Raw genomic sequence first — 21,316 nt, 5'->3', positions numbered from 1 at the left:
GGAGTCTGGCATGTCCACAGTAGCAGGAATCTACCAGACAAGAGAGCTCAGGGACTCCAGAGAGGTCTATGGTTAGTAACTTTAATGGGACAGGCAGACAGAGGAAAGAGAGGGAAAGACAGGATCCCAGTGTGTCAGTCTAAGCCTATAACAGCATAACTAAGACCTGGTCCAAGCCTGATCCAGCTATAACTATACGCTTTATCAAAAAGGAAAGTGTGAGGCCTACTCTTAAAAGTAGAGAGGGTGTCTGCCTCCTGGACCCTGACTGATAGATGATTCCAAAGGAGAGGGAGTTGATAACTGAAGGTTATACCTCCCATACTACTTTTAGAGTCTTAAATTGATTGACTTCTAGTACCAGACGAGAGAAGGTGGATGTTTTTGAGTATGTATGCACAAAATTTGAGGTTTCGGCTGGTTTTGAAACTAGGTGCACATTTTGTTGTTTACATCTTTAAATCTCCCTCCATGTGTGTTTGAAATGCATTCAAACTTAAAGCCTAAAAAGCATTTGCCTCTCATCACATCAGGTTGACCTTTTAAGGCGATCAATATTTATCCCAGACTGCCTTCGATCTGTTGGTATAAGAAACGTCTGAATGAGCACGCCGTGTTTCTCAAGGTGCTCGAGTTTCATCATCGCCTCCCTTTCCTTCACCCTGGCAGCTCCGCTCAGAGGATGAGCCCACTTTTTAATCTTTTCTTTCACAGATTCAGGGCAGAGCCTCAGTTTTCCCTCGGTATTTATTATTTTTTGGCGTTGCATGTGCTCTGTAATTGAACCTTTGGCTGGCAGCGAGTGTGAAGGAAAGTCCGCCCTGTAATCAGTGAAACACTTCCCCTAGATCTGCTTCCCAAACATTAGGGTCAGATAGTGTTTCACACACACACACTGCGCTGAGTGGGATGCAAACACACTTTAAGTCCAGTCAAAGACGATCTGAGGGTTTAAAGTAACAGCAGGGCCTGCCTGCCAAGGTGATTTGTGCGTGCGCGTGTGTGTGTATGTGTGTGTATTCCTGTCACCTCGCCAGTCTTATCTTATCCAGCCGTCACACACCCTCCTCGGCTCAGCAGACAGATTCCCACAGTGATGCAGCTTGTAAACAACCCACAGACGACCGCGCTGCCGCTCCGTTTGAACACTACTGATTGATTACTCACTGAGAGGAGAGCGATGTCAGTTTATTGAATCACATAACATGTTATACCCGTCATAAGTGTTTCACTACTGCAGAGGACAACACAGTGACACCTTCATGTTACACCACGATCAACTCAGGCTGGATTAGTTCAGTGTTCTTAATGAAATCAGATTTATTAATCGGAGTGGTTCACACAGCAAACAATCGGTGTTATAACATCCAGTAATCCCAAGACAACCTATTTTTCACATATTTAAGATTATATTTTAAAAGCACAAAAATATTGTATTTTAAACTATACACAAAATAAAAAGGAGGTCACTATATTTGTCCTGCTACAGACGCACGTGATGAGTGAGGACAGAAAGTGACGTCACATGTAGATGGTGCATCGCAATTCCCTCTTCGTCTCTGTCCTGACTTGGTGCCATGTTTGTACCTTCCAGTCTCATTGGGGTTCAGGGTTGTTGCATCCTCACTATGTCTACAGGATCTTCCTCTCCTCTCCCTCCTTCTGATTGTGTGCCTGAGCCACTGTTCCAGCTGACGTTATCTCAGGTGTGGTACACGATGTCCCCGCCTGGACAATAAGGTCTTGTCTTATTAGCAACTAGCCTGGACGTATCCAAAGATGTGTGTCAGAGAGAGTGTGTGTGTGTGTGTTTGTGGAGCTGTGACACATCCCGCTCTCCAGGGAGTCTCCCCCCCCTGGAATGAGGGTTGATCTAAGTCGCACTCCCTCCCCTTCCTCCACCTTCACCCAACTCCCCTTGGCGGGTCTGGGCCACTCAGATAAGACTGTACAATTAATGGCACCGCAGGACCGGCGCCCATGGGGACACTTCAAAGATTGTGTGTATGTGCATGTGTGTGTTTAAGTCCCTCTGTACTTATTTGTAAGCGTATGATGCAATATTTCTTCCTCTGACAGTCCTCCATTTACATTTAACGGGTAATAAACCTTCTCCTGCTTTTTCTCTCTGCTTTTTAGAGCTGCTGATCACATCTGCCAGTGCGCCAGCCATAAGCGGGTTCGTTCGCGCATTTCAGTACAATTTATGCAAGTGTCTTCACACAATGACTCCGAGATGGAAATGGTGAGGCAATTTATGTATAGGGGAGGTTATTAGCGCCACGCACAGAGGGCTGTGTAGCTACATAGACGGATGAGAATAAATTGAGGTCCCTCTTCCCTCGGATGGCGGAGAAGTCACAAAGTTTTCCGGGCAGAGTGAGGAGCTAATTTTGGTTTTCTACCTCAGCAGAGAAAAGCAATTAAGAGACAAGACTGTAAAGGAGTAGTGCGACTTTTCTGTTTCTGTCAGCTATTATGAGAATGTGAAGAAGTATCTGACTTTCAGGAAACTCAGAGACGACTACACTGCAGAGTGCTGATGTCAGACAGAATTTTGAACAACAAGAAATCACAACAATCGGGACGTAAGACGCTGAAAACGTTGTTTTTTTGGCGCTACAAGTGCAGAAAATGCTGTTAATGGACACAGGCCCTTATAAGTAGAGTGGCTGAAAACATACATCATTTAGAAGTCACAAAAATGACGCTCTAATAATTGGGACTGGTCCTTTAAAGTAGAACATATGATCGCACACACATGCCGATGAGGCAGAGATCATGTTGCGTGTCTTATGTCAGCCTGGATGTGATTTGGGTCGCCGGTTCCAGCTGTGGAAATAGGTCACCTGCCTGAGATAGGAACTGTGATTTTGGATCACACACACATTTGGATGTTTCATGTGAGCTCGTCGTCCTCTTCATAACCCCTCCTTGGGGCTGAAAACCACTCTACCAAATTGAAGTAGCAAATAATCTCACTTTAATCGCTCTCTGACATAAACTTACATTGAATTTCAATACATTATTAGATTGTTTGTTTGCCTGTTGAGTGGGTTTTTTTGTGCTTTTGTGAGCTGCCCTCTGGGTAAAACAAATTTAATTTCCTCCTTGAATTATTATGTGGATGTCGAATGCTTTAAAAACCAGCGCTGCATGCCAAGCATCGACAACTAGGACATGTGCGACCCGTTAGATGAGAGGGGAAGTCCGGTCAGGTTGAAAGTGGGACATTTTAGAAATGTTGAACTGAGTGAACAACAAATAGGTACAAAGTCTTTTTAGATGCACCAAAAAAGAATGTTAGTGTTGGTGTGCAAGGATAGCATTTGTTTAACCCACAAACACTTGAAATTCCCTAATGGAGGCAGAGGTAGAACAGCAACTCCTGTATTCTGCAACATATAATTAATCCATCTCAGTAGGGAGCATGTTTTGTCATGTTGTCAGACACTTTGAATAATAACTTGAAGCTGCTGCAGTGATAGAAATCAATGGACTCATTGTGTCTCCAATCATGGGAGTTGCTGGTCTGCCGCTGACTTGTCCTGTAAGTGTTTTATTGTGTGATTTTGGTATTTGTGATGATTAGTTCACATCAAACACAATTCTTGTCTAACACACAGCAAGACACTAAAATACTAATTGATGGAGGCAGAAGTAGACCAGCAACTCCCCCGTTTCCCAAGGTATGGTTACTTTACTTAGAAGAGAGCAGTGCATCGTCTGTGTTCTGGATTCACAAAAGGACAAAACGGTCTCTCTCAGCGGGGATCTTTCTGTGTGATATCTGAGCCTGTCGGTGATAAAAACAGCTCTGTTGAAGATTCTTGCTCCCTCAGATTTTGTCTCAGGCTGTAAAGATGTGTTATATCTGCTGGCTGAAGCAATCTCCTTGAACAATTTCAAAATAGCTTGGACCCAATATTCATTAACATATAAAAAACATAAAAGATAGAACCAGGATTCTTAAATACTTTAATTTCCCTCTGAGTCTGTCTCCTCTCATGGCTGACTTCACTGTGGATACAACACTAACAACACAGTCACGAATCTCACTCTGTGATAAATCTCCTTACTGTGGAATTTGCTGTTTCCTCAGCTGCAACGTCTAGGTCTGCTGCTCTCATTTCTGTCCGACTGTAGCAGTATTTCATCAGATAATTGTGATTAATAAAAGCAGGAAGATGCTGGAAAACATTTTTGATGGATCACTGCTTGAGTTGCATCACTTATAAATTCTATTAAAGGGGGAATTAGCACGCAGAGCAGGATGCGAGCGGTTTCTGCTGACTTAAATTGAACTATTATCTGGAGGTCAATCTAGTATAACACCAGGCTTCTTTTCCCTGGGCTTACTCACCATAGCTTGCTGCAGTGATGGCTATCATGCCAGATTGAGACCAAAGGGGGATATTTCTCCTGACCAGGCTGCTGGCCTAATCCTCAGTGCCCAGATTACTACTCCTCCCTCCCCTCACTGCAGGATGACCGGCTGGCAGAATGGCACAACTAGAGCTGAGATCGGATAAAGACAGAGGGGGAGAAGGAAGGAAGGAGACTGCTGTCCTCTTTATAATGCTAATTTAATCTTATCTGTATTTATCAGGATATAGACATTATTAAAGCTGCCTGTTTAAGGAGTATTCTGATAATTGATTGACTCTCTTGATGGCTTAATTTTTCTAAACTAAATAATGCAGATCTGTGCCTTTGAGGGGGCTGCGAACTGAGCTGCCAGCGCTGATTTAAGCTGAGTTCTTGGGCTAAGATTGTCTCAACGTTTGTTCAAAAAGGAGCCACATTAACCTCAGAGGTCCCATCTCTCCCCGAGTAAACCTCATCATGCTGGTGTTTAATTTGTAAAAGTACGAAGCTTCTAAGTGACGTTAAGGGCACTCATGATAGGGAGTATTTGCAGAATGTGAGTCCCTTATTCCTGCTGTATAACATCCTTGAGAGGAGTCTTTCATAATTCTGATGTAGCAGTAACTGACCTCACCATCCCTCTTCTCTAAACTACCTCTCCCTGACACCAGAGTTTCCCCTCTCCTCTCTTGATTTCCTCCATCCTCCCTCTCCCTGTCTCCAGCCCTCCATCCTCACATCCTTTCTGTTTTTACGGAGCGCTTGACCTTCTGCTCGAGCCCCCCCCCCCAAGGCTTATTGTCCAATTCATCTGTTCTCCAATCTCTTCCCGTCTCGCACCATTGTGGTTATTGTTCCTCCTCTCACTTTCTCTCCTCCGCCATCATCCTGGGACTCTGATTTATAAGCTTGTAGCAAAGCCTTGGCCGTTGCCTCCCCTCCTCTTTCTCCCCTCCCCCTCCTCTTCCTCTTCCTCTGCCACCTCCTCCTTCAGCAGAAGACAGAGCGGTGGAAAGATAGCATTGGAGAGGCAGGAAGAGCGAGCGATTGGCGAGGATATGATTTGCCATCCAAAGGAGGATGACACAAAGAATTTGAATGTCAGCGAGCAGTTGGCACAGATTTGCCTACCTTTGCCTGAAGCAGAGAGGAAGCTGGTTTATCTCTCTCAGTGAGCGGCAGGGAGGGGCCAGCGGGTGGGCCGATAAGGTCAAAATGAAACTGGGCATCCAGGAAGTCATTTAATTAAAAGATAGCCCCAACGCAAACGACTTTTTAAAGATGATAGGAACGTTTTCGCGGGCCACGTCGCCGTGGGTTTTACTATTAATGAGCCGGGTTCGCTCTTTGTCACACTCACAGGTGGCAGTGTGGGAATCGAACCCTTAATAACCCTGGGAGGGGCAGATGGTGCGGTGTCAAGGCTGATGGCCTCCAGTGTTAGGTTGCCATGTGTTGGTGCTGAGGAGGTCTGGGGGGTGAAGGAGGAGGAGGAGGAAGAGGTTTTAGCCACTCTGTGTGTGTGTGTAGGATTTGCTCTTTGCTCGCGGCTCCTCATGGCGGCCTGTGAGGGATGTGACCCACTGTGGAAGTGTCACCCGATCTGTGCTGTTTTTACACACATTTGACTTCAGTAAACGGAGCTCGGAGCTGCCTTTCGTTCATCCTCAGGGCTCAGCAGCTGCAAATTACAGGCAAATATTGAGGCTGAGTTTTGTTCTGTGGGTGGAAATGAGCTCAGAGATTAGAAACAGAAGGCTAAGGTAGAGGGTTTTCACCTGTAGTCAATAACTTAAAAAAACACTTGAGATAACATGCTGACACTAAAGCAATGACCATAGTGTTCCCCAAGCTAGCTTTCTCTACTTTCCCCCTTCCCAGCAACATTTCTCATGATAACATCTGAAATCTCTGGCATTTTACCTTTCTTTTTTCTCTTTTAAAGCACCGAACCAAATGTTCTTGTGAGGGATGCAAGGATTTACACACTCCAGTACAAAAGACTGAGCTGTGTTTGAAGCAAGGACTTAAACTTCTTAACCATTAAAGTAATAAATTAACCATCAAACCTGTCCTCACACTGACTGAGAGACACAGTATCATCATGGCTTTGTGGCTTCACAGGCTGTAGATCATTAACGCCCCAAAACCAGCCGCATGACTCAAGCTAACCAACTGCATCCCTGAATCATCCCGTCTCTCCTCTCTGCGCCTGTCACTGTGTGTAGCCGTCTCGAGCGGAGTGACATTCCCACAGGCTGCGTGCGGCGTGCAGGAGATGCTAACTGACAAGTCGTATGCTGGAAAATGAGCAGCTTCGACTTCCCGATGGAGACGGAGAGAGCGAGTTCATAAACAAGATGCTAAATCCATCATGTTCATAATATAGGACGGGGAGTGATCTGATGTATCTTTATTGGCTTTACTGTTATAGTTATTACCCATAATGCAGTTTGATGCATGCTTCTGATGCTGATAGCTCAGGTGCTTCTGCAGATGAAGACCCAACATCTCTGCAACAAAATCTGCATTTGTTCATGTTATTAATCAGCTGAAACAACCTGAAGACGCTGAAAATCTGACTTTAAATTTAAATGAAAAAATGATTTGATATTCATTGTGATAATTATTGATATCGACTGATATTAACATTTTTAGTGTGATGACATCTATTTCAATATCGCCCAGCTCTACGTCCATCCCTGTTAGCTTTATGTCCAAACCCCGTTGCTGACTCATTTCAGAGATCCTCAAAAAGATGCCTCTGTCTCTCATCCTTGTTTTCACGGGTTACACTCCCCCCTCTTACCGGATGATCTCACCACCTCATCACTCCGTCCTCACTTCCCTCTCCCCATGGGTCCACTCTTCGTCCCGGGTGTTCAGGGTTGCCATAGCTCTGCGGTCTCACCCAAGACTATAATTAGGCTTCTGTGTATTTTTTACCCAAGTTTAAATGATCAATATTGACTGATATGAAATATTTTGTCGCGATAACATCTTTGTCAATATCGCCAAGCTCTACTCTGAAGTTGAAAAAAGTGAAATGATGTGCTCTGATTTGCTGCACGTTACTCCCACCGCTCCAAACTGATTGCAGTCTTCATAAGTGTCTGCTTTGTGTCGCTCTGTAAGGTTGGATTTCATCCCGTGGTACAGGTGTTGATGTTATTGCATTCAGCTCATGTTTGCGTCCCTGGCACCGTTCCTCTTCTGCAATAGAGAATGAACTAACAGCTCCAGAGAGCTTCTTCTTCTTCTGCCAAGTGCATAAAAACAGTCAGCGAGTATGAACGGCAAACAATAAGAGCAGATGAAGTTTTCTCTCCCCTGATGCAGCTAAGAGAGGCTAAATCGATCGAGTCTTCAGCTTCAAATGCGTCCAAAATGAAGCCCCCCGTCGGCGACTCTCACTCTGAACGAGGTCTTCATGCCCCCCGGCTGCTTGGAGAGAATCAAGTCTGCAGGACAAAATATGCTATCCATCTCACAAAACAACATTTGTTTGCCTGCCAGGGCCTTCAAAACCATTAACAAGATTAGGGAGAACACAATGGCATCAGTCCCTCTCCTCCCTCCCTCTGTCTCCGTCTCCCCCCCTCTCTTATTCCCTCCCATTTTGTTCTAGCTCATTTGCTAGTACAATGCAGACATTCAGTGGTTTGTCTGCACCTCCTCTCCTGAGGGAACTTCAGCACCGAACCTCCTTATGCATGCAGACACACACACACACGCTGAGGCAACACACAGGAGCTTAAATTAACACTAAAATTAATACATTCATGTTTGCACACACACACACTCTGACACACACACACACGCTCCTTATGCCTGCAGCTCACCCGCTCCTGTGCTGCACTAACACAGAAATGAATCAACACAGGGTTATATAAACACTATGCTGTCCTGGAAAGCCTGCATGGGCGCAGAGATGTACAGTTCATCCATAAATGGTGTTGCAGCAGGCGTTCGAGTGGGCGTGTGTGTGCTTGTGCATGAACGTTGCAGACAACAGGGGGCATATTTGATCGCTCCCGGCCTGTTGTTTCAGGCAATTTGTTCATCTGAGGCTATTGATTTTTGTGTCCATCACTGCTTTTGCAATCGTTTTTATTTTCTTTCTGCAACATTTCCAGTCTCCCTAAGTCAGCAGAGGTTTGCACGGCAAGGGTTAAGAATAAAATCACAGGAGCATACATCAAATTCAAAATGTGGAAGCTGCTTGCAACCTAAAGCCATGCAAAATGATTAGTGGAGGTGCAGCAGCGCATCTGTATGCATTGATTTATTGATTCAGCCTTCAACAATTCAATACGATTGAGACATGCACAAAGATATCGATCCTTCTTCCTCACATATTCAACCAACCAAAGAGCTCTTCAGCATCCTTACATCCAGTCAAGTGTCGATTAAAGTTGCTTTCTTAAGGCCCAAACCTCGACTAGAAACTCATCAGCCTAGCTAGCTAGCACCAGATATTAGTCTTCATATTGTAGGCCCAACATCCTCGTCCTATGTTGCACTAGCTTCGTAGCTTCCTCCAGTGACGCTTTGGACGTTGCATGCAAGCGGCAAACTCCAGTCGTAAAATATGAAGCCCATGTGGAAGTGCTAAAAAGTGCAGTTCATCGAGCATCCACTAGAGGCTGGCTGCAGACACACAGGAAACCACATACACACCCATTCAAAATAGCAGCAGAAATAATATGCTCAATGAACTACAGTTTTAGCACTTTTGCCTCATATTTAAGACTGGAGGTTGCCGCTTGGTGTTGACGTATTTCTGCTGCAGGAAGGAAATGTGTGACAAAGTATTTATGGCTTTGAAACATACATAAGCTTCTGTGTCATGAGTCTGCAGGCTCTATGTTGTTTCAGAGTGATATGAGGACGTTCAGCGACCGCTGGAAATGAATAAGGCCGCACTCTGAGTCTCGAGAAACGCCCGAGCAGCAAGAAAATCAGTTTTTATAACAAGGGTTTTGAACAGTTGTAAGGGTTTATTTTCACCCAGACTTTCGCGGAAGCTTAATGAGACGCTGAACTCGGTATCACATTTACATTTTCACTATTTAATCAAAATTTCCAGAGGCTTTAATGAAAGCGAGAGAGGAGAAATTCATTCCTACCCTACTTTCGCTAACACCTCGTCTTTTGGCTCTCCTCCTATTCTTCTCCCCCTCCTCTCCTCGTCTCTCTCCCGCTCTTCTAATCTTAAACCAGCTCACCTCATCTTACTTTTCATCTTGCACGCTAATCTCCTCTCCTCTCCCGGCGCCCCCTCCCTCTATCTATCTAAGTAATAAAATTTAATTGCATCCGTCTTGCGTTTTTCCAGCACAAGTGCTCGCTGAGTTTAACATGAGTGGTATATCTCATTAAATCTTGTCTCTCCCTGTCTGCCTCCCCCCCCTCCCTCACCCGTAGGTGCCTACAGATGTTTCTATGGGTCTGTTGGCAGAGCCCCAGGTGGCCATGTTCTGCGGTAAACTCAACATGCACATCAATGTGCAGAGCGGGAAGTGGGAGCCGGACCCCTCGGGCACCAAGAGCTGCATCGGCACCAAGGAGGGCATCCTGCAGTACTGCCAGGAGGTAATTTGTGTGTGTGTGTGTGTGTGTGTTTGTAAGTTTGTGGGAGTATGGCCTTGGAGGTTAACCCGACAGAACCTCCACTTTTGACACTCTCTTTGGAATCAATTAAGTCAGACGCTGCACACTCAGATTAATCTTTGAAGCTCGTATAAATCTTTACTGCAATAAAGCCCTAAAGAGGTGGAGACCAAAGCAGGATATAAGGCTTTAAAGTGTTAAGTAAGTGTAGCAAGAAGAGGTTGTTTCTTCATCATCGCTTTCAGCAACTGTCGATCCTCAAAAATGGCTCCCATTGGGCCACATAAGCGATGATATATGGAAACGTTAAACTGTAATTACCCAGTGTTTATTTTGTTTTGAGTGAGCAATAAGCCGGGTGATAAATCTTTACGGTTGCGACATTTTAGTTTGGATTTTTGGAGGTTGCATAATTTACAGTGGGGCTATTAAGCGGGTCCTAAAACAGCAAATTACAATGATGGAGCAGGTAGCAGTGCAGGGACTCACGTAAAGAGAGTGTTGAAGGAGGAATAGTTGTTGCTGTTTTTTTTGTGTGTGTGGTTTTGAAAGTTTCAAACGTAGGAGGTGAAAATATGACACAAACCTGCGTGAAGTGTCGTGAGGCTGAGGCGTTTGTTATTGGGAGAAGAAGAGCACGGAAAAGTGAGTGGGTTAGTCTGCAACAGATTTGTTTTTGTTCACCAAAATCCCCAATTTGGCAGGATGACACGATGCCAACAAGCTGCTTAAGTCCATGTGACTTCACTTTAGAGCTCTGCTTGGCTTTTAATTAGCGAGGGTAAAGCTAACCGACCCAAATGCAGAACAACAACACCGCGAGCCGCTCTGTCGTGTGACTCCTGTGGTGTTCTTCCAGCTACTGCAGTCTCCTCCAAACATAAGAGCACGTTACTTTGGGGAATATTCCAGCAGTGCTCTGTAGGCTATCACTGCATAAGTGCACTGTGCAAAGACAAGCTGTCTGATAAGAGGAGGTGATGCATAATGAGATTTCTTTGGAAAGCCTGCAAGACAGACTGAGAGGGAGATAAGTTTATCTTTGCATTGTTACAAACCCACCGATAACAAACAGCCCGTCTCAGCTTATGGCTTTAAACATTTTGAACTCAAATATCAGAAAAGAAAAACAGAGATATGGAAGAACTTTGCACATCTGACAAAGACAAGCACACCAAGAAGTATTATCTGCATCCGGAGAGGCATGAAGGCAGGAAACAGAAGAGGAGGTGTCATGAAAACGAACGAGAGGAGATGCATTTGGAGAGAGATGACACGTAGACTCGGAGATATTATGCAGAGGCAGATGTCATGCATGGCTGAGGAGAACATCGAGGTAAACACGGTGGGCTGTGCAAACGGGAAAGGCTGCAGAAAAAACATAAAGATCAAAATATCCTGAAAACAGCTGATCACAAATTTCAAAGTAAGGTGGCAGAGTGTGGTAATTAAAGCTGCAGTGAGGAGCTTTCAGAAACACTGGAGTTAATGCTGACGCCTCTGTGTGAGATACAAAGCAAACAAGACATCAGCGAGAACGATGAGTAGTTCTCTAAAGTCTATTTTTAACGTCTGATTCACAAACGTGCTCTCATCACGATCAGTTTTTAAAAGTCAGTCGCTATGTTTCCCTGCTTGGAGAGATTTCAGAGGGTTTACAAAGACAGGAGAAGATCCAGTACCATCTTACAGACAGGACTCATCTTAATCCACTATGAGCAGGGCACTAACCAGCTCTAACTATAAGCTGTATCAAAAAGGAAAGTTTGAAGTCTACTCTTAAAAGTAGAGAGGGTGTCTGCCTCCCGGACCCTGACTGGTAGATGATTCCAAAGGAGAGGGGCCTGATAACCAAAGTCTGGACCTCCCATACTACTTTTAGAGACTTTAGGTAAAACGAGCAGGCATATGGGAGCGCACTGGGTTCAAATCCAACCCCAGGTGTCTCTTTTCGGCGCTCTTTTCATGCCTCTCTACAAATTCCACCATCATGTGCTTCAGCCTTACCTTTTATCTAAATGATCTAAAGCAAGGTCAAGCTTAAGTACTCGATTTGCACAGAAGTTTTTTACCTCCATGTCTATCCGCTACAAAGCACCAGATGCAGCCAAATTGTCCAACACTGTGCAGCGATAAATGGAAAACCTTGGGGGACACATGAAAAGACTCATCATATAACCGTCTCGGCTAAGATAGGGTTAATTCCATTCTTATTGCTGCACAAGTCCAAGATATCCTTGAGTAACAACCCCTGCAATGGTACAAATGAGAGGCATAAAGAAAGAGTTATCAGCTGTTCATATAATTTTGTGCAAGGAGAGAAAGGGCCAGCGGCGGCGGCTCAGGAGGTAAAGCAGGTCATCCACTAATAGGCAGATCTGCAGTTTGCTCTCTGATTCAACGACTCCGCATGTCGTTACGTCCTCGGGCGAAACACTAAACCCCACATTGCTCCTGGAGGTTGGCTAACGTTGTGTAAATGTGCATTAAAATTAGGACCAGATAAGCCTCGGCCATCGGTGTGTGAATGTGTGTGTAAACGGGGTAAATGGTTCGTATTTAAAGTGCTCTGAGTGGTTAGAAGACTGGAAAAAGGCGCTATGTAAGTGCAGTGCATTTACCATTTACCACTATAAGAGCCCAGGAGGAAGCTGCATGGGCGAAAACACTCATAAAATGGACAGTGTAGGAGTTAAACCCGGTCAAAAATATCTGGGAACAAGTACAAATGCATGTCAGACAAAGAGAATGCTTTATGTTACCTTTTGTTGAACCGCAGCTAAAAGGTTTTTCTGGGACTTAAAAGTCTCACCCAGAAGAATAGCCGCTCTCTCTTTCTCCTGTGTTGCACTATGCTGCCTTTCTGATCCATAAATCTATGTTTGCAGGTGTACCCCGAGCTCCAGATTACCAATGTGGTGGAGGCCAACCAGCCAGTCAGCATCCAGAACTGGTGCAAGAAGGGCCGCAAGCAGTGTCGCAGCCACATGCACATCGTGGTGCCCTACCGCTGCCTGGGTGAGCGTCAGACACGTTTCAGCGAGTATCATCAGTTAGCATGAAGGCAGGTGTTCTTTATGAATGAATTCTGAATATGAATGTTTGTTTTCTGCTGCAGTCGGAGAATTCGTGAGCGACGCCCTGCTCGTTCCAGACAAGTGCAAGTTCCTGCACCAGGAGCGCATGGACCAGTGTGAGAGCCACCTGCACTGGCACACAGTCGCCAAAGAGGTACGACGATCACACACACAACACAAACATATGACACGCTGGTGACAAGCCAAGCTCTCAATCGGCTGTCTTCTGACAGCGATAAAACCTTTAGGTGTGACAGGGAACTTTCTCTGTGCGCTCATTGTTTACAGTCAAGTTAGCATCTTGAGAAACAGCTAAGTGAAACCCTGCCCCTTTAGATATGTCTGCAAAATAAATGCCATCATCTCTTGGTGCATTGCATCCCCCTGAGTAGCACCAATTGATCTGTTTCTGGTGAGTCTCAGCTTCACTGTAAATAGTCAGATTCATCCATGCAGATGCGTTCAAGAAGGTCAGGAAATCAGATGAGTCTGCAAATGAAATGCTATTATTTCCTGGCTCATGACACTCCCTAAAGTAACGCCTATAACCTGTTTCTTGTGAGTCTCAGTTTCACTGTAAACAGTAAGTTACACAGAGGCTTCACCCTGGCTTACCTCAGTGGTATTAAAATGTAAATGGAGATAAATGAGAAGCAGGAGCAGCTGCTGATGTAGTCTTTTGTCTGTGTCTCTTCAGTCCTGTGGAGACCGCACCATGAACCTCCACGACTACGGCATGCTGTTGCCCTGTGGTATCGACCGTTTCAGAGGAGTGGAGTTTGTGTGCTGTCCCGCCGAGGCCGAGCGTGATGCCGACAGTGCCGAGCAGGATGCTGATGATTCCGACGTCTGGTGGGGTGGAGCGGAGACAGACTACTCTGACAACAGGTACACACACACACACACACACACCATACAAGGATAAATGAGGGCAAGGCTGCAGCAGAGTAATACATCAGCACTCAGATGATCCTCCACTTTCATTTCCAACATCACTGCCAGGATAAAATTTCTCTCCTTGGAAGCAAATTGAGGCTCGGTTATAATTTAAAATCTCTGTCCTTCCTTCCTTCACATTCATCCTCCTTCCCTCTTCCTCCATCACCTTCCCCCCTCCGATTCCTCCCCATATGTCTTGTCTCTGTCTCTCCTTCCCCTTCATTTTCCTCCATCCCTCCATCCCTCTTCCTCACCCAGTATGGTGCGGGAGCCCGAGCCAGCAGAGCAGCAAGAGGAAGCCAGGCCATCTGTGGTAGAGGAGGATAACCCGGAGGAAGAGGAGGAGGAAGAGGAGGAGGTTGTGCCGGTGGAGGAAGAGGACGAGGAAGAAGAGGAGGAAGAAGACGTGCTCGACAACGACCGTGACGGAGACGGCGAGGAGGACGAGGAGGCGGTGGGGGAGGAGGACGAGGAGGAAGACGAGGAGGAGGGAGATGTCGTGGACTTGCTGGATGACGACGCTGACGAGCCAACCACTAATGTCGCGATGACGACTACAACCACCACAACCACCACCGAGTCCGTGGAGGAGGTTGTCCGGGGTGAGGAGCATGTTTCACACAGATCCTTATTTTCTTAATCATCAGGGAGCCTTGGGGGCCTTGAAAAGCCTTGAAAACCTTCTCATTTTAAGGAGGAACAGTAATCACATGACAGGCGTCTCTACATTAAGATTAATGCGGCTCCAGTTTGGCTCGACAACATAAAAAACATGTTTTTCCTTCAGAATGTTTCTGCTTTGCTGATCACAATTGAACATCATGTTCCTCATGCATTAATTTCCTGCTGTCGTTTTCCTTATTGAGCTCATTTATCATCTCTGAGCTTTCATTAGCTACGATCCATTAGGACGGGGATTGGTTGTTCCAGTTTAGCTTCTTCGTTGTGGCGAAAAATTGCTCTTAAGAAAAATTCCAAGTAGCATTATCAATACTTGAACCTGGCTGTCTTTACAAGCCCTGCCTCTGTTATACAATATTTCATTTTTAAAGCTACTGTGAGGAATTTTATTTAGCTGTTTACGCCTCTGTATGAGCTAACAGCAGTGAGATTGACTGCTCTGATTTGATGTTTTTACACATATACATGACAAAATTAGCAAAAAGACAAATGCACCACTTTGTCCACAAATCAACACAAACCAAAGCTCCTCACAGGAGCTTTAAAATGTGTCCCTGAACTTAAATCTCATATTTTCAGGTGATTTCCTGTAAAGAACCTGATGAAAACCTGAGCCACTTATTCAGCCGTATTCTGACAAACAGTGTGTATGTCTGTATGTGTGTTCCCAAAGATGTGTGCTGGGCCAACGCAGAGACAGGGCCATGCCGGGCCATGCTGCCCCGCTGGTACTTTGACCGCCAGGAGGGCCGCTGTGCTCAGTTTATCTACGGCGGCTGCGGGGGCAACAGGAATAACTTTGACTCAGAGGAGTACTGCCTGTCAGTGTGCAGCAGCGTCAGTAAGTCCTGCAGACCAGCAGCCGAACCGCAACCAGCAGCTCACCGGCTTGGTTGCAAGTTGTTGTTGTCCACCTCTGGTTTGTCTCTAACCCTCACCTTAACTCGGGACTCCTTCACAACACAGTGTTCCATCAGAGGAGCTTCAACCTCTACTTTTCCCTCTAACCGGGTAGCTCTGGTGCCTAAATCTAACACACCTCTTCAGAAACCAATGGGTGAGGTCATTAAGACTAACCCATATGTCATGATTAAGTGCCGATTCTTAGTATGTTTATTGCTAGTAAGTCCTACTGCATTAAAAAAACAGCACTGCATTAAAAACAGACATGGCTCTGTAGTGGAGGTCACTGCATGGGCTCAACATCACTTCCAAAAGAGTTTGTTGCTGCGTCCACAAATGCAGATTTAAATTGCTTAATGCAAACAGGTAGTCAAATAATAGGCTAGTAAATTGCCTCCTAGCAGCCTTGATGGCCTCAATTGGATTAAAGGACCATTCCCTAAAATATTGAATGATCTGGTCTGATTCAATTCAGCTTAATACTGTAGCGGCGTCCTAATTCAGTGGTAGCATCCGTCCTTCCTCTTGCTTTTCCATTGTGTGCAAAAACTCACGGGATATTTTGGCCTGCAAAGGATATGTAGGACAAGATTTTAGGCCGCCAACAAGGGATGACCTTTGATGCAACGCTGTGATGCAATCTGTCTTTAGAAGGATGCATCCCTTGAATTGGGTCACAGCTTATATGATATTGATTTTATGGACAATCAGCAGATTTTTGTTTATGAAACAAAGACCGATGAGACTTAATTTGGTACCAGAGGGAATTAAAGTGATGATATGGACACAAACAAAGCCTCATGTTTGTAGTTGAACTAAGGCGTGAGGTATTAAGGTTTCACCTCCTGTTGAAGGCAAAATAAGCTTCATTCTCTCATCCCTGTGAGCTGTGTTGAAATGCTGTGTTTTCAAGGAGTCCCCTTTTTTTTACCCGCTGTCTATTAACCGCCACTCAAACGTTGCTCGCTTGGTGTGCTCCTCTCCTGGACTCCCTGTCAGCTCTGTCTCTGACTAACCTTTACTTTTATCCCCCACCGTCTGTGTGTGTGCGTCTGTCAGACAAATAAATGTGTTTGCACTAAACACAGACTTTACCTTTTCCCGTCATCCCCATGTGGATTCTTAAAAACCTGAGCGTCTGTACTCTCCGTCTGCTTGGTGGTGGATTCCTTCTAATTTCCAGTGTTGGGTGTTTTATGAAGCAGCCAAGGCAGAGAGGCATTTTGTGTGAGCCATGGCAATAAAAGGAAATCCTGTATTACCGCACGGCCATTATGGATCCTGGGGGAGCGGGGTATTGGGTTATGTTTGTCTGAATACCAGATTCAAGTTGAATTTCTATTAAAATACACCAGTGAGACAAAACAATGCGCTCTCATAGGAACGCTTAGATACAGAGAGTTCATTTTCATGCACAATTTGCTTCACAGGCTGATCCACATTCTGCAGGTTTTCCTCTAAACTTGTATCCCTATGGGGCGGGGGGGAGGGTTCGGTGCATGTATGCTAACAGCTTTAATTTCTATTATTACAGCTGTTTCACGGCATCATCTTATATATTCCTTAACATGAATCTAAGCTGTGAAATCATCCAGGCAGGAATTACTGCACAATAATCCTCACCTTGCTGCGCATCCTCCCCGACGTGTCTCTCTCTCTTTCTCTCTGTGCTTTAATTCATCACATTCACTGAAAATGGGATCGAATTACGCCGCCGCGATTTGAAAAAAATGTGAAGGTAGCAGTAAGGAGAAACTCATCAATACATCATTACACTCTCAGCACACACCTGCCTTCTGCGTCACATTGTTATGATTGATTACAAGTGGAAACGGTGGAAATGAGGAGGACAGCTCGATGGTTTTCACACCCAGTTGTGTTTGGCCATTAAAATTTTGCAATTACAGAGACTCTAAAAGAACCTTTCTTTATTTTCTCGACGCTTCCTCTCACAGAGATGTGAGTGTGTTTCATCTCCAGGTGATGTGTGTGTGGAAGGAGGTCTAAGCGTTTGGCTCTGATGCTGATTTCAGTGACCTTGCTTGATGAATGTGTGTGTGCGTGTCTCCTCTCCCATTGTTGTTCAATCAATCTTTATTTATATAGCGCCAAATCACAACAAACGTTAACAAAGACTCTTTCCAAATAGGTCTAGACCGTACTCTATGTTCTATTATTAACAGAGACCCAACATCAAGACAGGATAAGATCCAGTCCCATCTTACAGACAGGACTCAGTCTGATCTCATCTTAATCCACCATGAGCAGAGCACTTTGCAGCATTTAGCAAGTTACAGTGGCAATGGCAACCTTCCTTTAACAGGCAGAAACCTCCAGCAGGACCAGACTCATGTTAGACACACATCTGCTGAAGAGAGGGATAGAGGAGACGGATAGTAGAAGTTGTAGCAGCTGGAGGAACCTACGAGACAAGGGAGCTCAGGGACTCCAGAAAGTTCTATGGTTAGTAACTCTAATGGGACAGGAAGAGTTAAAGTAAGTGACAGGCAGAGAGGGGGAAAGACAGGATCCCAGTGTGTCAGTCTGAGCCTATAGCAGCATAACTAAGACCTGGTCCAAGCCTGATCCAGCTCTAACTATAAGCTTTATCAAAAAGGAAAGTTTGAAGCCTCCTCTTAAAAGTAGAGAGGGTGTCTGCCTCCTGGACCCTGACTGGTAGATGATTTTTAGAGACTTTAGGTATGACGAGCAGGCCTCCATGTTGGGAGCGTAGCATTCTGTCCCTTATTCTTGCACTTTTGCAACTTTATTCCTACAATATTTAGACCTCACTCTTAAAATCTCACCTATTTTGCGTCTTTATTTGAGCACTTACACTTCGTCATACATCACTTATTATAAAACAGAAATCTGACTGTGGGATTTTAAACAGAGGGATTACTGGATTACGACTAAGTGCAGTGTTTACATGAGATTACGTTTTGGTTCATCACAGATAAAAAAGCAACAAAAAAAAGCAACATATCCTCCTGAGTTATCAGTTATCTTATACATGCATGGTCCTCAAATATAATCTGATGAAGTTGTTATGAAATAGATGCTGCAGATGAAGCACGGAGCACTAAAATCTTCACATACGTTTAAAGAAACTCAACCAATGTTATCGCTGTGAACTGAACCTTTAAACGAGGCTAACCAGACCCTTGTCTCAGGTCAGAGGGAAAAACACCGTTGTTTTCCAGTTCTGTGCAGTCATGCGCCGCCGTCAGACATAACCAATTTCACATGATGAGCGACCTTCACGCCTGCACCCACAGGTTCTCACACACACACACACATACTTTGGAAGCACACTCTGGAAAGATAATCAACTTTCCTCTGATTAAATTCAAGTTTCACGCTATCTGTGGTCCAATTATATTCCTCACTGCTAAGCCGAAAGTGGAGTCTGTGCTTTTTAAACCCACAGGATGAATCCAGCGTCTGAATGACGTTATATAAATAAAAGAGGGTTTTTTTTAATCTGTCTTTAACAAAAGACTCCAGGTCATCTGAGGCAGTCACTTGTTTGCTTTTGGAGGATGTTGCCTTCCAGCCACAGCCGCTTTCCTGTTTGCTGTCTCTCCCGATTTCCCCTCTCACCTTATTAACCCAATCTGGACTTGGAGTGTGTTTTGTCTCTGAGGAAACACAGCCTTAAACAGAGTGTGCAGTAAAACTCACTGCCAGCATCTCTCTCTCTCTCTTTTTTTTTTAATACAGTTCCCACAGCCACGCCCAGCTCCCCTGACGCCGTGGACCACTACCTGGAGACGCCTGCTGACGAAAACGAGCACGCACACTTCCAGAAGGCGAAGGAGAGCCTGGAGGCGAAGCACCGCGAGGGGATGTCCCAGGTAGAGAAGTAGAAAGGGACTCAATGAGGAGTCTTGTTTCAACTAACTGAAGCTTCTACCTCCCATACTACTTTTAGAGACTTTAGGTACGACTATAAGGATGCACTGTGAGCGGCGCAGGTGGTCTTTGGAACAATGATGCAGCAAAGTGGAGCTAGTCCAATACCTTTTCTACCTTTACTGGTCCCAGGTTTAAAAAAACGGAATCCCCCTTTAAGTCCTCAGCTTGTACTCGTGTGTGAGTGAGCGTGAAGGAGCAGGGAGAGAACAGAGATGTTTCTATGAGCAGAAAATGGAGGCAGAGAAGGTGTGTCAAGTGAACCAATAGGTGTGGCGGTTAATCCCCCTCGGGGCGAGGCAGCTGAGCCGATTGGACTCTAATTGTGTTCTTTAATCAAACGGCTCGCTCTCCTGAAGAGGGCCAGATGGTCCCACACTCCGTTTTCACAGCTTTCAAGGCTGCAGATGAAAAAAACGCCGTAAAGCTTTTATTGCTTTAAAGATGTATTTTTCTCTCTGGCGGTTTGTGAACCTCTTCTTATAGCCGTGTTTGGTTCTGCGTGGGTTGCTGTAGGCGCAGCGTCGTCACACACACAACACTCAGTCATGTCTCAGTGAATAACTGAATTAAAGAATCAGGATGTACAATCATCTGAACAAGATGTGACTGAACAAAAGGAGCAGAATCAGTTTGTTTGGGGGTTTTACGTCTTCCTCTTCCTCGTATCATCGCTCTGAATCTAACACATGACTCACACACACTGGAATCGTCTGATTTCATGTCATCACAGCCGTGTAAAATGTCAGATTTCCCTCCGTCGGATCCACAAAGAGTAACGAGATGTTTCACCGGAGTGTAAAATCAACCTGTGATTGAACCTCTGGAGGGATAAAGGAGATTGACGGCTGTGATTAATGTTTTCCTCCTTTTCTTGTTCTCAGGTGATGAGAGAGTGGGAGGAGGCCGAGAGGGAAGCGAAGAATCTCCCACGTGCTGACAAGAAGGCTGTGATCCAGGTAACACATGCACGCACAGAAGACAGGAAACAAACCACACCTCCTGTGTTTTTATGTCCTTTAATTCAATGTCTGTGTGTGTGTGTGTGTAGCGTTTCCAGGAGAAGGTGGAGGCTCTGGAGCAGGAGGCAGCCAGCGAGCGGCAACAGCTGGTGGAGACGCACATGGCCCGGGTGGAGGCTCTCCTCAACGACCGCCGCCGCCTGGCTCTGGAGAGCTACCTGACCGCACTGCAGCAGGACCCGCCCAGGGTAGGTTTTCAGATCCCTGTCCTGGAAGTGATGCAGATGATTGACAGATTTTTAATAACAGGAACAATCACAAGGAGAGTTGCGCTTCCCTCTGAGGTTCACTGCTGCTCTGACGACTCCAAAACATCCTGTCAGAAAGTTGTCCTGTTTTATTTGAGACATTCAAGTACAGGAAGTGTTCTGGTTTCTCTTTAAGCAGTTTTAACCCATCATGCATCAGCAGGCTTTGCGGGAAACAGTCTGCATGCTGCCTTATCCTCCTCCTAAGATCAAACCTGACGCTTTCTGCAAATTTAAGACACGTTAATTGCAAGAAAATTAGCTCCTTTTTTGGGCTCTTCCTGAAAAAAGAAGGTGAGTAAAGCCTCCGTGTGACTGCTATTTACAGTGATGCTGAGACTCGCTAAAAGCGGACAACCAGATACCACCTCGGGGGACGTGAGGAACCCAAAAATTACTGCAATTACTTTTAGAAATATCTAAAGATATCTAAATCTGAGCACACAGACGACCGCAAACAACGCAGGGCTCCAAAAAAGGACGTTTCAGCCGTTTATCACTAACCGCTAATGGTTCCAAGACTCATATATCCCCGTCAGACGATAACTTT

The 21,316-nt window shown here is 45.2% G+C and overlaps 1 protein-coding gene across 2 annotated transcripts in view; it reads left to right on the top strand.

The window, feature by feature from the left end:
* appa (amyloid beta (A4) precursor protein a) overlaps positions 1–21,316 on the top strand; it is a 41,446-nt gene that overhangs the window by 10,553 nt on the left and 9,577 nt on the right. The window contains exons 2-10 of one of the 2 annotated variants that reach the window (XM_034677501.1): positions 9,796–9,963; positions 12,870–12,999; positions 13,100–13,212; positions 13,756–13,946; positions 14,256–14,599; positions 15,352–15,519; positions 19,305–19,438; positions 20,381–20,455; positions 20,548–20,706. In XM_034677501.1, coding sequence (XP_034533392.1) covers positions 9,796–9,963; positions 12,870–12,999; positions 13,100–13,212; positions 13,756–13,946; positions 14,256–14,599; positions 15,352–15,519; positions 19,305–19,438; positions 20,381–20,455; positions 20,548–20,706 — 1,482 coding nt within the window. The remainder of the gene's footprint in view (positions 1–9,795; positions 9,964–12,869; positions 13,000–13,099; positions 13,213–13,755; positions 13,947–14,255; positions 14,600–15,351; positions 15,520–19,304; positions 19,439–20,380; positions 20,456–20,547; positions 20,707–21,316) is intronic. The other variant, XM_034677502.1, reaches the window with a different exon arrangement.

The sequence above is a fragment of the Notolabrus celidotus genome, chromosome 24 (genome assembly GCF_009762535.1).
Source record: "Notolabrus celidotus isolate fNotCel1 chromosome 24, fNotCel1.pri, whole genome shotgun sequence".
NCBI lineage: Eukaryota > Metazoa > Chordata > Actinopteri > Labriformes > Labridae > Notolabrus > Notolabrus celidotus.
The sequence above is the reverse complement of the archived record's forward strand: the minus strand, read 5'-3'. Positions and strand labels throughout refer to the sequence as shown.